The sequence below is a fragment of the Pseudophryne corroboree genome, chromosome 12 (assembly GCF_028390025.1).
Source record: "Pseudophryne corroboree isolate aPseCor3 chromosome 12, aPseCor3.hap2, whole genome shotgun sequence".
In the NCBI taxonomy this organism is placed as follows: domain Eukaryota; kingdom Metazoa; phylum Chordata; class Amphibia; order Anura; family Myobatrachidae; genus Pseudophryne; species Pseudophryne corroboree.
Genome location: NC_086455.1, coordinates 95231691 through 95247554, shown reverse-complemented (window position 1 = coordinate 95247554; position 15864 = coordinate 95231691). Strand labels below are relative to the sequence as shown.

The window sequence follows — 15864 nt, the reverse complement described above, 5'->3', positions numbered from 1 at the left end:
TCTATGACGGATATAGCGAGTGTCTACCTTCAACCACTTAATAGTTGAGCTATAACAAGAAAATGTTGGCGGCCATTTACTTGTGCCCACCAAGTTGGGATGACTGTCACAGGCAGCCCCTGCAACAAGTGTACGGGTGGTCGGCTGACTGTACACACAGCATGATACGTTGATATATCTGAAGATATGTGCTAGACAGTTGACATGGTATGTCTGTGTACGAAGTTATTCACAAACATATCGCTGGTACACACCCAATGCACCCACGAATGGCCAATATATTAGCCAGTGTGTACCTAGCATTAGGTAGGCAACAGCTGCTGTCACCAGCTCTCTTACAAAAAGGATATTACTACAAATATAAATAACGCACTTACCAATCTACGTTTAATGGACATAAAGGAACTGAGACCTCTGCTAAATAAATTCTATGCTCACCCTTATTAAGGATCACCTATCGCTTGGAAATGACTGTAGTAATTCTCTGCATACTGTACATTTTAACTAAGGACAAACTAGTTATCCAAACTGCATGTGGAGATCACATGTACTAGTTAGATCCAACTCTATGGGTGGAATTCAATTGTTTTTTCAGGCGCAATAATTAATGGGCATCCACTGTTGCTATTCAATTTATTTGGGCAATTGGGCGCTATGGTAAGAGCTGTTTTGGCGCCCAAACAGCACACATTTCTCAAATGCCGGCGCCGGCAACTGTTTATGCCCAAATGGAGCAACAATTGAATTGCTCTGTCAGGCTCCCGACACTGACAGTTGCCGTGCACAACAATTGAATTCCACCCTATGTATTATATTTAGGCATATACAACTGCTTAATAGTGATGTTTAGTGTTTTTATGTTTATTTTAAGTATCTGGAAAAGTTTTTAAATACAATTTTTATATACATTTTAACCTGTGTTTTTGATACATTAAATAATTGTAATATGATTACGGTATCTCCACTATGAAATTTATATGCCTGATGTATATATATATGTTTATGTGTATAAGTTATATTGTAAGATGAAATATGGTGATATTTGATAAATGTGTATATAAAAGGATTTGGAGGGGATAACTAAATTGATTTTTTTTGGAATGATTAATTTAATACGACAAGAAAGAAACAGAGTTCATATATTGTGATTTTTTTAGTCAGCCACTGTGGTGTACTATTTAATATAAGAACGAGGCATTGTGAGCCAGTAATAGTCTGCAGGGTAGTAGATGGTAATATGTGGGTCTCTAGAGTTGTCCACGCGCTGCAGGAGTAACAACCTGCAGGGCGGGAAGAGCGGGTCCGCGAGCAAAGAGAAAGGCTGACCGCGAGGCTAGGGGAAAGATAGATATTGATTGGCGGCGGCAGGGGGATCGCGCGGCTCCGGCGGGAAGCGGGCGGCACGAGCCGGAGGTCTGGGGGAGAATAAATAGAGCTCCCCGCCGGCAAAGAGGCAGACTGCTGTTCCCCCTGTGAGTGCGCACACCTGATTCTCCTACTCCGCTGACAGCGGCATATTGTCACTGCAGCCGGCGGAGTTCAGGTGATGTAGCCGGAGCAGGGCTAGCGGAGGAGCGCTGAGTGGCGGCGGGGCGAGTACTATAGATTGTACTCACCGCTGTGCCAGTGTTGACGCCTGCGGGATCCAGGAGACCGGAGAGCTCAAAGACCTCGGCGCTGAAGAGCAGAGGGGTTACGGCGCTGGTCCAGGCGAAGGAGTGCTGAGGGAGAGGCTCGCTGCAGCGGTGACAGCAGGACCTGAGAGGCGGCGAGTACAGAAGAGTCTTGGTGTTGAAAAAGGCAGAGAGAAGGACTGGCGCCAGCAGAATCGACAGTCCATAGCAACCAGAGAAGCTATTCTGGTTGGCAGGGGCGGAGTGGAACAGGCATCCGTGTAGCACAGAGGGACCTCAGCCTACCTATCATCGCATCACTGAGCAGAAGGAGGAGTCGGGGGAGCGCTCGGCAGCAGTACTACTAAAAGAGTGAGTGTAAAATCCTGCACCTCTCCCACATTTAAGCTAAGCACAATAACACTAGTGCTAGGCATCACTCATGCCACAATTAGAATACGATTGAGGGCACATTTGCTAAGCAGCAATTATTGAGGAGGCAGGGGCAGTGATTACTGTGAAAGTATAACAAGCAATATCCCAGAGACTTATGATAACTATATTATAGCCCTATGTGGGATAATCATTACAGAGCAATAAAGTGATTGAAAAGTGCTGTCAGGACTGCTGCGAAAATATAGCAAGCTATATCCCAGAAACTTTTAATAACTGCATTATAGCTCCATATGAGACAGCCTAATAGATCAGTAAGGAGGTTGAATAGTACTACTAAGAAGTATAGTGCATGACTTGGGATGAGACTGTAACTTTGCTCAGATAACTATAAATTCCCTATTGTTCTAAGTAGTCACTTTGACACAAGAAAGGAGAGACTGTGACATGATTTATTGCAGCACCAATTATTACGCCAAAGTTTTAGATATTTTTTTGTATATTTAATGGATATATCTCTGCACAAGAATTGACAAAGACTTGTAGCGTTAGTAAAGAATTAATTTGCATGGCATTAATAGCAGAGAATGAACATTTCATGCCAGAGGATTTAATTCATCTGCAGCTAAATAACTTTGTAATATCACACATAAATTGTGCACCTACAAGGGAAAAATTCTGCACAGGAGATATATATATATATTTATATTTTTAATTGTATACAAAGCTGGAGAGTTCAAGTGTAGTGAAACAAAATATATTCAATGCGAGTAAAACTAGCACGGATATTACCCGAAGGAAAATTCTATCTAATTCTACAGGAGCAGAGAGGATACATTATTTAAAGTGCAAGGAAATAACCACGTCAAGCCAAGGGAGCATGGCTATTGGACGTAAATTATATCCATTTCTTTAAAAGTCTAGTATGGAGCTGAACTGTTGAAATTTCTCTTCACTAAGTAGATGAGACATTTTATGCTACAATACTTATAGGAGAGCAGTTTTGTCAAAGGGATGCTTTCTACTGAAATGTGATACTGTACATTGAAGGAAAAGATACTTTTGTTTCTTTAACAGAGAGGAAAAGAAACCTCATTGACACTATATAATACAGTGAGTAATACAGTTGTGTTTCATGCTAGGTTAGGTGATCCAGGCACAAAAAGGAAAGTAGGGAAGAACAAAAGTAGTTATTACAGGGTAATGCTAAACTGTGGATATTGATTATTATTGTTAATTGCATGTATCTTAAGGGTTTCTTTTTTCTTAGTGCACTATCACAGTAAGAGTACCCGGGTCACTCTAACACCTAATGGTGTTGCCTTAAGAAGGTAATTTTTGTACTGCATGCAAGATAACTTGTATAGGTTCTAAAGGAGGGATTAGTGGGCAGGATTGTAAATGTGATTTAGGTTACTATACCCGTGAAATATGTTTGCTTTTAATTCTTTAAACAATTTTGTGATGAATAAATATACTTACCCATACTTATCATATGTAATGTGATTTGAGAATACCATCTGGAGATCCTGAAAAGAAAACGCAAACAGAAGAACAGGTATAATATTGTAAGAAAAGTGCATATAGATACATTTATAAAACAAACTGATTTACAGTTAATCTTCACTATTAGAGAGAGGCTTACCCAGGCAAGCCCAAATAATTAGCTTGGGTGGAGGCACAGCTATTAGGTAACCATCCCTTAATAGAATACATAGACAGCTCTCGTTCAAGGTATTGAGGGTAGGGTTACATTTGGAGGCAAGTCTGCTGAGATTACGAGTTAGTAAGGATGGAGAATTTAACAGGAGAGGATATATATACTTGGTGTATGCAAAAAGAGAAAAATCCTAAAAAGTGTTTAGCAATAGGAGGTAATTTTTCTGAATTTTCAGATGAAGAAGTCATTAGAACAATTATAGACAAATTATATGGGGTTAAAAAGCCTAAGATTGTGGATAAATGGAGAGAGGAAATAGCTATATTAATAGAAGCTGAAAGGGAGTTAGACCCATGTATGATACCAATGATGATAATGGCAAATGAGGAAATTGGGAGGCGGTGGTATATTATCTGGCCTAAGAGAAAAGATGAGGAAGTTAGTAATGCACATATATCCACTTCTAGGGATACCCCTGAAAGGGAAAATGCACATAGTAATACACAAGGAAATAGTGCAAATGTAGATGGGTCACAGTTTGAGACAATGGTAGATAGAGTGGTTACCCAGTTAGAACGCTGGCACTATGAAGGGAGCTATAGGAGATTACGAATATTTTCGGGGATAGTGCCTGTACCACTAGGTGAAGAAACGTACGAGTCCTGGAAGGAAGCTGCTGTTCAGCAAGCTGAGGAATGGCAATGCCCTGATAAAATAAAAAGGCAAAGAGTGGTTGAAAGCCTAAGAGGGCCTGCCATGGGAATAATACAGGCAGCTAGACGAAGTAATCCACAAGCTACTCTTGAGACGTATTTCGAGGCTCTAGATTATGCCTATGGTACATTAGAAGATGTAGGAGATTTAACATCTAGGTTACATCATACATTCCAGGAACCTGGAGAAAAGTTAAGTGCTTACTTAATAAGATTGGACAAACTTTTGTACAAGATAGTAGAGAAAGGCGGAATCACCCGGGAGGAGGTAGATAGAAGTAGAATGAAACAGTTACTGAGGGGAGCACTGACCACTGATTCTGTGGCCCAGAAAATTAGATGCTCTGGAACAAGGGAACCTATTCCTACTTTTAATGAATTATTGAAAGAAATAAAGCAGGAAGAAGTATTAATAGAAATGAGAGAAAAAACTATAAAAAAGGTTAAAGTCGTTCAACCTTCTATAGAAGTAAATCCTTTTGAAGACAAGATAGTTAAAATGATAGAGGAGCAAAATAAGAAATTTGAGCAATTTATAGCCTCTCAAGGTAGCAGAAACTCTGGAAACCTTTCTCAGAGGAATAATAATAATTCATCTGATCGAGGCATAGGAAGAGGAAACTCTTACAATAATAGGGGAAGAGGATGTTTTAGATGTGGTAGAATGGGACACAGAGCCTTTGAATGTAGTGCTAATACTGACGGATCATATACAAGAACTCCTGTAACTAGTCATAACGCAAATAGAGGAAATACTACGGGGCAGGGAAACGAACAGGGGAGGGCTGTGAACCCCTCACAGTCCCCCTAGAAGTCAGCTACTGTGCCATGGGGAATTCCTGGTGGAATGGGAAGGTGCCAGAGGGTTTATTGGGACCAACCCCCATAGTTCCTGCATCCATTAATGGGAATAATTGTAAGGTACTTTTAGATAGTGGATCCCAGGTGTCTATAATTTTTGAAACATGGTATAATGATCATATATCAGATGTACCCATACAACCACTCAGTGGGTTAGTCATCTGGGGGTTAAGTGTCGAAAAATATCCATACTTGGGCTATGTACAAGTAACCCTTGAGTTTAATAGGAAAGCCCCTGGAGAGCCTTTAGAAGTACCTTTTATTGCTCTTATATGTCCTGAAATTCAGGGGGAAAGAAACTGACCCCCTGTGATTGTGGGGACTAACACTCAGTTATACCACGAACTATCTAATTGGTACCAGAAGGAAGATGAACGAGTTATGGATGTAGGACATACCTTGTTAGTGCAACCAGAACTAAATCTTAGTGAAAGTGGGAACGAATTTGATGTTTGTTTTCAGGAAAGTGACATGTTAGAAGAAGATAAGATCTCTTTAATCAAAGAATTAGAAAACAGAAAACAAGCGTTCTCAACAGGAGAATGGGACCTAGGAGAAGCAAGAGGAGTAAAGCATGGCATAAAGTTAAATGATACAAGTCCTTTTAGAGAGCGCTCCCGTAGGATAGCACCTGCAGATTTTGAAGACGTTCGTTTACATCTGAAGGGATTACTGGAGAACCAAATCATTATAGAATCCCGTAGCCCATATGCCTCCCCGATTGTAATAGCAAAAAAAAAAAAAATGGAAAGATCCGTATGTGTGTAGATTATAGGACACTGAATTCTCGAACCGTACCAGACCAGTACACAGTTCCTAGGATTGAGGAGGCGTTAGATTGCTTGCAGGGGAGCAGGTGGTTTTCTGTACTCGACCTAAGAAATGGGTTTTACCAGATTCCTATGTGCCCAGAGGACAGAGAAAAAACAGCATTTATCTGCCCGTTGGGATTCTTTGAATTCTTGAAGATGCCGCAAGGTATAAAAGGAGCTCCCGCTACTTTTCAAAGGACTATGGAGAAAGTTATAGGAGACATGAATTACAGAGAAGTTATTGTCTACCTAGATGATATTATCGTTTTTGGAAATTCCCTAGCTGAACATAACTCCCGTCTATTGGAAGTGTTGGACAGATTAATAGAGGGAGGATTGAAATTATCCATTGATAAATGCCAGCTGTGTCGGTCCTCCGTGAAATACCTGGGACACATTGTAGGTAGGGAAGGGGTGTTAACTGACCCTGCCAAAGATGATGCATTAAAAAATTGGCCCTGTCCAACTAAATTGAAAGAGCTTAGATCTTTCTTTGGTTTTTGTGGTTATTACCGCCGTTTTGTCCCGAACTATTCTAAAATTTCAAAACCTCTTACTGACTTAACTAAAGGGTATCCCCCAAATAATAAGAAAAAAACCTCTAAAACAATATCCAACCAATGGTTCAAACCAAGTGAACCATTTGGGAACCGATGGGATTTTAAATGTGAAATGGCTTTTCAAGCTTTAAAAGAAAAACTGACCGGTGCTCCAGTCCTAGCATATGCGGATCCAACCCTTCCATATGTACTTCACATAGATGCTTCCTTAGAAGGAATAGGAGGGGTATTGTATCAGAAGCAACAAGGTGAACTGAAACCTGTGTCTTTTACGAGCCGGGGCCTATCTATTAGCAAAAGGAACTATCCTACCCATAAGTTGGAATTTTTGGCTTTAAAGTGGTGTGTGGTAGAAAAATTCCATGACTATTTGTATGGTGTACCTTTTGAGGTACACACTGACAATAACCCCTTAACTTATATACAAACAACAGCAAAGCTCGATGCTACTGGACACAGGTGGCTTGCAGCATTGGCCTTGTATAATTTCTCTCTAAAATATAGACCTGGAATTAATAACATTGATGCTGACTCGCTGTCTAGGATCCCCAACCAAGGCATTAGAAACATTAAAGAAGAATGGATTGAAGTGCCTATGGGAGATGTGAAAGGGATATGTCATCAAATACAAATTGGAGAAATGATGCCAGGAGAAATGTTGAGTCCTTTGGGAGCCACTTCTAAAGCTCTCCCATTATCATACTGTTGGCTGAGTAATTTAGAGCTAGAGGGGTTGCCAAGACTCCGTAGGAGCCAGATACAGGATGATCAAAATCAGGATTCAGACATAAGAGATGTACAGTAGTAAAAAAAAATGAAACAGAGTTGGAATCCTAAGCCCCCACTAGCTACCAAGGAAGCTAAATTATTGGAACGACAGAGGAACAAGTTATTCCTAATAGATGGGTTATTATATCGTATATCTAAGAAACATGAAGGAGGTGAAAGGAAACAGTTAGTGCTGCCTAAAAAGCACAGAAATACAGTGATGAAAGCTTTGCACAATGACCATGGCCATTTAGGATATGATAAAACCCTAAAGTTAATATCTGATAGATTTTATTGGCCAGGAATGAAGGGGGAAGTAGAAAGCTACTGTAGAAACTGTGGAAATTGTATAGTTCGTAAAACTGTAGTTAAGCAAAATGCCCCTTTGGTAAATTTTAAAAGTAGTGGGCCTATGGATTTGGTATGCTTGGATTTTCTGACATTAGAAGTGGAGGCAGGAAAGAAATGCCACATATTGGTGATAACTGATCATTTTACCAGGTATGCCCAGGCATATGTAACACCCAATCAAAAGGCATCGACGGTGGCAAACACTTTATGGACCAAATTTTTTGTCCACTATGGGTTTCCAAACAGACTTCATTCTGACCAAGGTAGAGAATTTGAGAGCAAACTGATAAAGGAGCTTTGTGAAATCTGTGGAATAACTAAATCAAGAACAACCCCATATCATCCACAAGGCGATCCCCAACCTGAAAGGTTCAATAGAACCTTGTTGGATATGTTGGGAACATTAAATCCCTTTGATAAAAGGTACTGGAAAAGACATACTGACCGTTTAGTACATGCATATAACTGTACGCAAAATGAAGCCACAGGGTACTCCCCCTACTATTTAATGTTCGGCCGTGAAGCCAGGCTTCCCATAGATGTATGTATGGGGATATCCACTAGTGACAAACCTGCTATCTCCCACTTAAAATACATAAAGAAATTGCGAGAGGAATTACAAGAGGCTTATGATATGGCTGAATGTGCAGCCAGGAAATTGGGATTAAAAAATAAGACCAGATATGACAGGAGAATACGTGACCATGAGTTAGTTCCAGGAGATCGAGTTCTACTGAGACACCTAGGGACACCTAGAAAGTTTAAAATTTCAAATAGGTGGAGGAAAGATCCTTTTGTGATTGTTGAGAAATTTTCAAACTTACCTGTATATAAAATCAAGCCTGAGTCAGGAGAAAACAGGATACTGACATATCATAGGCAGCATCTATTACCTATAGGAAAAGAAGTTCGGTTAGAAGGGCTTGAACAAAACAATACTACCAGTACAACTAATGAAAAAACAAGGAGTAGAGATGAAATACATAATAAATTGAGTAAGATAGATGACCTAGATGATGAACCAGAGATACAGGGGTATTATTATAAGGATGAATGTTCGGGCTTTGGTAAATTTACTGACGACCATATTACTGAGGGTCCCCTAGAATATGTGGAAGGTAATATCCAAAAGTCTGAAGATAACTATACATGGGAAGGAAATCTAGACTATTGTAATACTGAAAGTCCCAGAGTATCCGATGACTCTGATAGTTATTCATATCCTTATAGTGAAATAGAGAAGGAGCAGGTATGGGATAGATCAAAAAGGGTATGTCGACCCCCATCTATGCTTACTTATGATGAATTAGGAGAACCTAGCATTGTACCCAGAATAATACATCCTAATATGGTAGATGTGTGGCCTTACTATGGGTACTTACCAATACAAACTTGGAGTTAGTCAAAATAGGGATGGTGATCTATTTAAATAGATCACCAGGGGGAGAGTGTAATATGATTACGGTATCTCCACTATGAAATTTATATGCCTGATGTATATATATATGTTTATGTGTATAAGTTATATTGTAAGATGAAATATGGTGATATTTGATAAATGTGTATATAAAAGGATTTGGAGGGGATAACTAAATTGATTTTTTTTGGAATGATTAATGTAATACGACAAGAAAGAAACAGAGTTCATATATTGTGATTTTTTTAGTCAGCCACTGTGGTGTACTATTTAATATAAGAACGAGGCATTGTGAGCCAGTAATAGTCTGCAGGGTAGTAGATGGTAATATGTGGGTCTCTAGAGTTGTCCACGCGCTGCAGGAGTAACAACCTGCAGGGCGGGAAGAGCGGGTCCGCGAGCAAAGAGAAAGGCTGACCGCGAGGCTAGGGGAAAGATAGACATTGATTGGCGGCGGCAGGGGGATCGCGCGGCTCCGGCGGGAAGCGGGCGGCACGAGCCGGAGGTCTGGGGGAGAATAAATAGAGCTCCCCGCCGGCAAAGAGGCAGACTGCTGTTCCCCCTGTGAGTGCGCACACCTGATTCTCCTACTCCGCTGACAGCGGCATATTGTCACTGCAGCCGGCGGAGTTCAGGTGATGTAGCCGGAGCAGGGCTAGCGGAGGAGCGCTGAGTGGCGGCGGGGCGAGTACTATAGATTGTACTCACCGCTGTGCCAGTGTTGACGCCTGCGGGATCCAGGAGACCGGAGAGCTCAAAGACCTCGGCGCTGAAGAGCAGAGGGGTTACGGCGCTGGTCCAGGCGAAGGAGTGCTGAGGGAGAGGCTCGCTGCAGCGGTGACAGCAGGACCTGAGAGGCGGCGAGTACAGAAGAGTCTTGGTGTTGAAAAAGGCAGAGAGAAGGACTGGCGCCAGCAGAATCGACAGTCCATAGCAACCAGAGAAGCTATTCTGGTTGGCAGGGGCGGAGTGGAACAGGCATCAGTGTAGCACAGAGGGACCTCAGCCTACCTATCATCGCATCACTGAGCAGAAGGAGGAGTCGGGGGAGCGCTCGGCAGCAGTACTACTAAAAGAGTGAGTGTAAAATCCTGCACCTCTCCCACATTTAAGCTAAGCACAATAACACTAGTGCTAGGCATCACTCATGCCACAATTAGAATACGATTGAGGGCACATTTGCTAAGCAGCAATTATTGAGGAGGCAGGGGCAGTGATTACTGTGAAAGTATAACAAGCAATATCCCAGAGACTTATGATAACTATATTATAGCCCTATGTGGGATAATCATCACAGAGCAATAAAGTGATTGAAAAGTGCTGTCAGGACTGCTGGGAAAATATAGCAAGCTATATCCCAGAAACTTTTAATAACTGCATTATAGCTCCATATGAGACAGCCTAATAGATCAGTAAGGAGGTTGAATAGTACTACTAAGAAGTATAGTGCATGACTTGGGATGAGACTGTAACTTTGCTCAGATAACTATAAATTCCCTATTGTTCTAAGTAGTCACTTTGACACAAGAAAGGAGAGACTGTGACATGATTTATTGCAGCACCAATTATTACGCCAAAGTTTTAGATATTTTTTAGTATATTTAATGGATATATCTCTGCACAAGAATTGACAAAGACTTGTAGCGTTAGTAAAGAATTAATTTGCATGGCATTAATAGCAGAGAATGAACATTTCATGCCAGAGGATTTAATTCATCTGCAGCTAAATAACTTTGTAATATCACACATAAATTGTGCACCTACAAGGGAAAAATTCTGCACAGGAGATATATATATATATTTATATTTTTAATTGTATACAAAGCTGGAGAGTTCAAGTGTAGTGAAACAAAATATATTCAATGCGAGTAAAACTAGCACGGATATTACCCGAAGGAAAATTCTATCTAATTCTACAGGAGCAGAGAGGATACATTATTTAAAGTGCAAGGAAATAACCACGTCAAGCCAAGGGAGCATGGCTATTGGACGTAAATTATATCCATTTCTTTAAAAGTCTAGTATGGAGCTGAACTGTTGAAATTTCTCTTCACTAAGTAGATGAGACATTTTATGCTACAATACTTATAGGAGAGCAGTTTTGTCAAAGGGATGCTTTCTACTGAAATGTGATACATTGAAGGAAAAGATACTTTTGTTTCTTTAACAGAGAGGAAAAGAAACCTCATTGACATTATATAATACAGTGAGTAATACAGTTGTGTTTCATGCTAGGTTAGGTGATCCAGGCACAAAAAGGAAAGTAGGGAAGAACAAAAGTAGTTATTACAGGGTAATGCTAAACTGTGGATATTGATTATTATTGTTAATTGCATGTATCTTAAGGGTTTCTTTTTTCTTAGTGCACTATCACAGTAAGAGTACCCGGGTCACTCTAACACCTAATGGTGTTGCCTTAAGAAGGTAATTTTTGTACTGCATGCAAGATAACTTGTATAGGTTCTAAAGGAGGGATTAGTGGGCAGGATTGTAAATGTGATTTAGGTTACTATACCCGTGAAATATGTTTGCTTTTAATTCTTTAAACAATTTTGTGATGAATAAATATACTTACCCATACTTATCATATGTAATGTGATTTGAGAATACCATCTGGAGATCCTGAAAAGAAAACGCAAACAGAAGAACAGGTATAATATTGTAAGAAAAGTGCATATAGATACATTTATAAAACAAACTGATTTACAGTTAATCTTCACTATTAGAGAGAGGCTTACCCAGGCAAGCCCAAATAATTAGCTTGGGTGGAGGCACAGCTGTTAGGTAACCATCCCTTAATAGAATACATAGACAGCTCTCGTTCAAGGTATTGAGGGTAGGGTTACATAATTAACAAGTAGAAACTGGATATTTTTTGTACGGCAAAAGCTTGTATTCACCCATACTCACACGCGGGATGGGGGAATTCTGAGTACTTGGAAACCCCCTCTATGCGCCGATCTATTGACTTAAGATGACGATGTCACTGGTGCGTTATGAATGCTTAGAACTCCCCCACGCTCGCCAGGCCGATCCATGCTGCTGCCGAGCTGATGTTTTAGTTTTTTTTAAATCTAGTCCCAGCGCTGCTATCAGGGCTACAGACAGGGATCACGGCAGGGGTAGCCAGGAGGTTCTGGGTTCAGGGAAGCTGCTGTACAACATACAGTAGCTCCTTGGCAACAGCGCAGCGACAGACACAAGGTAAGGAGGGAGGTGCGGTGGCGCACACGGGGGGTTGAACCTTGTCTGTGTTTTTCACTGGGCGCAGGTCACCCACTGCCACTATTGGAGAGGCCGTCAGCCAGGTTTGGCATCGACCTGTTTGTTAAAGTGGTACAGGTTGTGACAGAGACTGGGGCAATTGGGGGAGGGTATTTTAAGCTGATATCGGGGGCACAGGGTCTGCATCCGTGAGTGGTGAAGGAGGGTCTGTCCATGAGAGGAGGAGGAGGAAGGCATCTGCGAGTGGGGTCCAACATTGAGGGGTGAAGGGAGGCATCCACGAGTTGGAGAGTAGGGGCTGACCACCACTGCCAATCGGATCACTGTTTGACAGAGAAGTACAGTACAGTGATTATAACTCTGAGCTACTCAGCTGTGCCTGTCCTGTGGCCAGCCAATTAGCATGCAGTGTCAGCCTACACAAGAAAAGGTGCAGGCATAGCAGCATGTGTGGTGAGGTCTGATCTTTGAACTAAACCGCTAAACCAACACGTGCCCTGGCCCAATCCAATGAAGCAACCCTGATGCCCTGTCCTAAATGCCTTAGCCCCTTACCCAAACACTTAATCTGGCCCAGACCACTGTACCAAGCCTAATACCCTATCCCTAATTCCCTCACCCAAACCCCTAAACTAGCTCTATTACCCAAACCACCAGCCTAGTTCACTAAACTGTCCCTAATACTCTAACCCAAACCACTAAACCAACCCTAATAGCCTAACCAAGACAACAAAATTATGCTTGGTGTGTGTGTGTGTGTGTGTGTGTGTGTGTGTGTGTGTGTGTGTGTGTGTGTGTGTGTGTGTAGTGTATATCCTGTGTGTACTGTAAGTATGGTGTGTGTGTGTGTGTGTGTGTGTGTGTGTGTGTGTGTGTGTGTGTGTGTGGTATATATGGTGTGTGTGTGTGTGTGTGTGTGTGTGTGTGTGTGTCTGCTGTTTGTATATATACTACATACATACATGTGTATATATATATATATATATACACACACACACATACAAACACATGCATGTACGGCAGAAACCCCCCCACGAAAATCCTGCGTTTGCCCCGGACACCCGTAGCGATGGTTATAGCACCAGCATACCCAAATGGTCACAGCACTCGCACCACTCTGCCCTTACTTCCTGGCTAATGGTGACAGCATTCACAAAATCCCCTCCCCCTTGCAACCCTTGATGGTACTATCCAGTATCCACACCAGCAGTGATGGTCAGAGCACCCGCATGCACCCCTCCACCCAGCAATCCCCATTGGTCACAGTATCTGCACCCACCGCTCCACCCTGCAACAACAGATGGTCACAGCATTCACAGCCACACTCACCCCCAAAGGTCACAGCACCTACACTCCATACCCCCCACTTTGATGGTGACAGCACATGCACCAACCCCCCAACCCACCCCCCACCCCTGTGTCCCAGACTGTGAACTCACCTGACAATGGTGGTCATTCAGACCCGATCGCTTGGCTGCTAATTTTGCTGTCCTGCGTTCAGATAGTCACCGCCTCCAGGGGGAGTGTATATGCAAGTGTCCAATTGAATTTTCGCACCATCCCATCGCTGACCGGTGACGCCCATTGTTGTTGTCCACCGCGTGTTGTCCACTGTGCGAAAACGCATAGCAGTAATCAGATCTGAATGACCCCCAAAGTCGCTGAATTCTCTGAAGACTCTGCTTTGTGGCAGCGTGATCCAGTCTTGCAGTGCAGAAGCTGCTGCTCCTATGTGGACTCCAGGACATCATTAGCATAACCCGGCCCATCCTGGTAATGCACTGAACGGCCGACCTATCGTGTGATCAGCAGTTCTGCCATACACACAGCACGATACACTAATATTTCTGAAGATATATTGGTCATCGCCTTTGCTGCAGGGCCAACGAGATATGTCTGTGAAAAATATTATTCACAGACATATTGTTGGTATGCATGCGCTGATTAGTAAATGATATATTGGACGTTTTAACTGAACGGCCAATATATCGTCCAGTGTGTACCCTGTATTTCTGACATGGACACCATTTACTGTCAGATCCCACTTATTGACACACAGGGCGGGATTTACTGATGCTAATTGCGAGCCATTGCCGGCTATTGCAGTGATGCTAATTGCATATGTCGAACATATCCGGGATTGCGACAGGGAGGCTGCCTACAGTCAGGTACTGTATGTAGGGGATGGTATGAGCAGCTGTGAAATGTGGTTATAAACCCATAGGCTATAAGGTATTGCCATAAAAAGCTGGTGATACCCTCCACATTAAAAAGTGGGCAGTCGGGTGTTAGTAGATTTGAACATGCAGTAAAAACCCAATCCCTTCCACATTCCACTAACTGACACAAATACTTATTGACAGATCCTTACTAACACATATTCCACTATCTGATACACACTGACACTGATCCACTTACTGACATTTACTAACACACACACCTCTTACTGACAAATACCCCTTACTTACACAGATACCACTTATTGACACACATACATACATACTTACTGACAAACACCACTTACTGACACAGATAAAACTTACTGAGACGGACTCCCGTTACTGACAGACACCCCTTACCGACACGGATACCCCTTACTGACAAAAACATTGACACACACATACTTACTGACACAGACACACTTACTGATAGAAACCCCTTACTGACACACAACAATTACTGACAGACATTACTTACTGAGACACACACACACTTACTGAGACCAGTTACTGAAATATGGGGAGAGGGTGACCTCCAGGCTTGGTGTGCGCTGTACCTGATCAGGTGCATGTCCGCTCCGCTGTGAAATCCACGACCCAGATGATGGCCAGATCTCTTCACAGAAATCCAAGACCCAGCCTACTCCCCAGAGCAGATCTTTCCCCTTTTCATTTAGCATCAGAAGCAGTAACTTCATTCATACAGGCCAGGCAGCAGAGGTACAGTTGGTATAACTATAAAGATGAAGCATTAAACTGGTCAGGGCCTGGGGGCGGAGCTTTGGTGGGTCAGGGGGCGGAGCTTCAAGCTGGTCCGGGGGCAGAGCTTCAATTAGATGAAACATTGGACTGTTTGGGGGCGTAGCTTCGGCGGGTCCAGGGGCGGGGCTTAGATGAGTTCGTGGCAGGAGCTTCGGCTGGTTAGGAGACAATGGTTCTGACTGGTATGGGGGCGGAGCTTCGGGGGTCGGGGGCGGAGCTTCAGAGGTGGTGTTCAAACGGGGGCCGTGGCGTGGCAGCAGACTGAGCAGAGTAACTGGCCTGGGTGTTCGGCACCTCGGCCGGAGGTACCTTTGGCAATTGGGAGGTGGGTGAGGTAAACTGCTGGTGGTGACAGGAAATGTTTTTCCTGTCAACACAGGCTGCACTGCAGGGAGCTCTGTGGGCCTATTTACAATGGGGGGCCTGGAGCTGCAGCTCCATCCGCCCCATTGTTAATCCGGCCCTGATCACACCTAGCAGGTAAGTAGTAGTTGGGCTAGGGCTGGTGAG

The 15864-nt window shown here is 42.7% G+C and overlaps 1 protein-coding gene across 1 annotated transcript in view; it reads left to right on the top strand.

Annotated features, from left to right (window-relative positions):
* LOC134979935 (paraneoplastic antigen Ma1 homolog) overlaps window positions 1-5190 on the top strand; it is a 34540-nt gene extending 29350 nt beyond the window's left edge. The window contains exon 2 of the mRNA XM_063946544.1: window positions 3902-5190. Coding sequence (XP_063802614.1) covers window positions 3902-5190 — 1289 coding nt within the window. The remainder of the gene's footprint in view (window positions 1-3901) is intronic.
* The last annotated feature ends 10674 nt before the right edge of the window (window positions 5191-15864 follow it).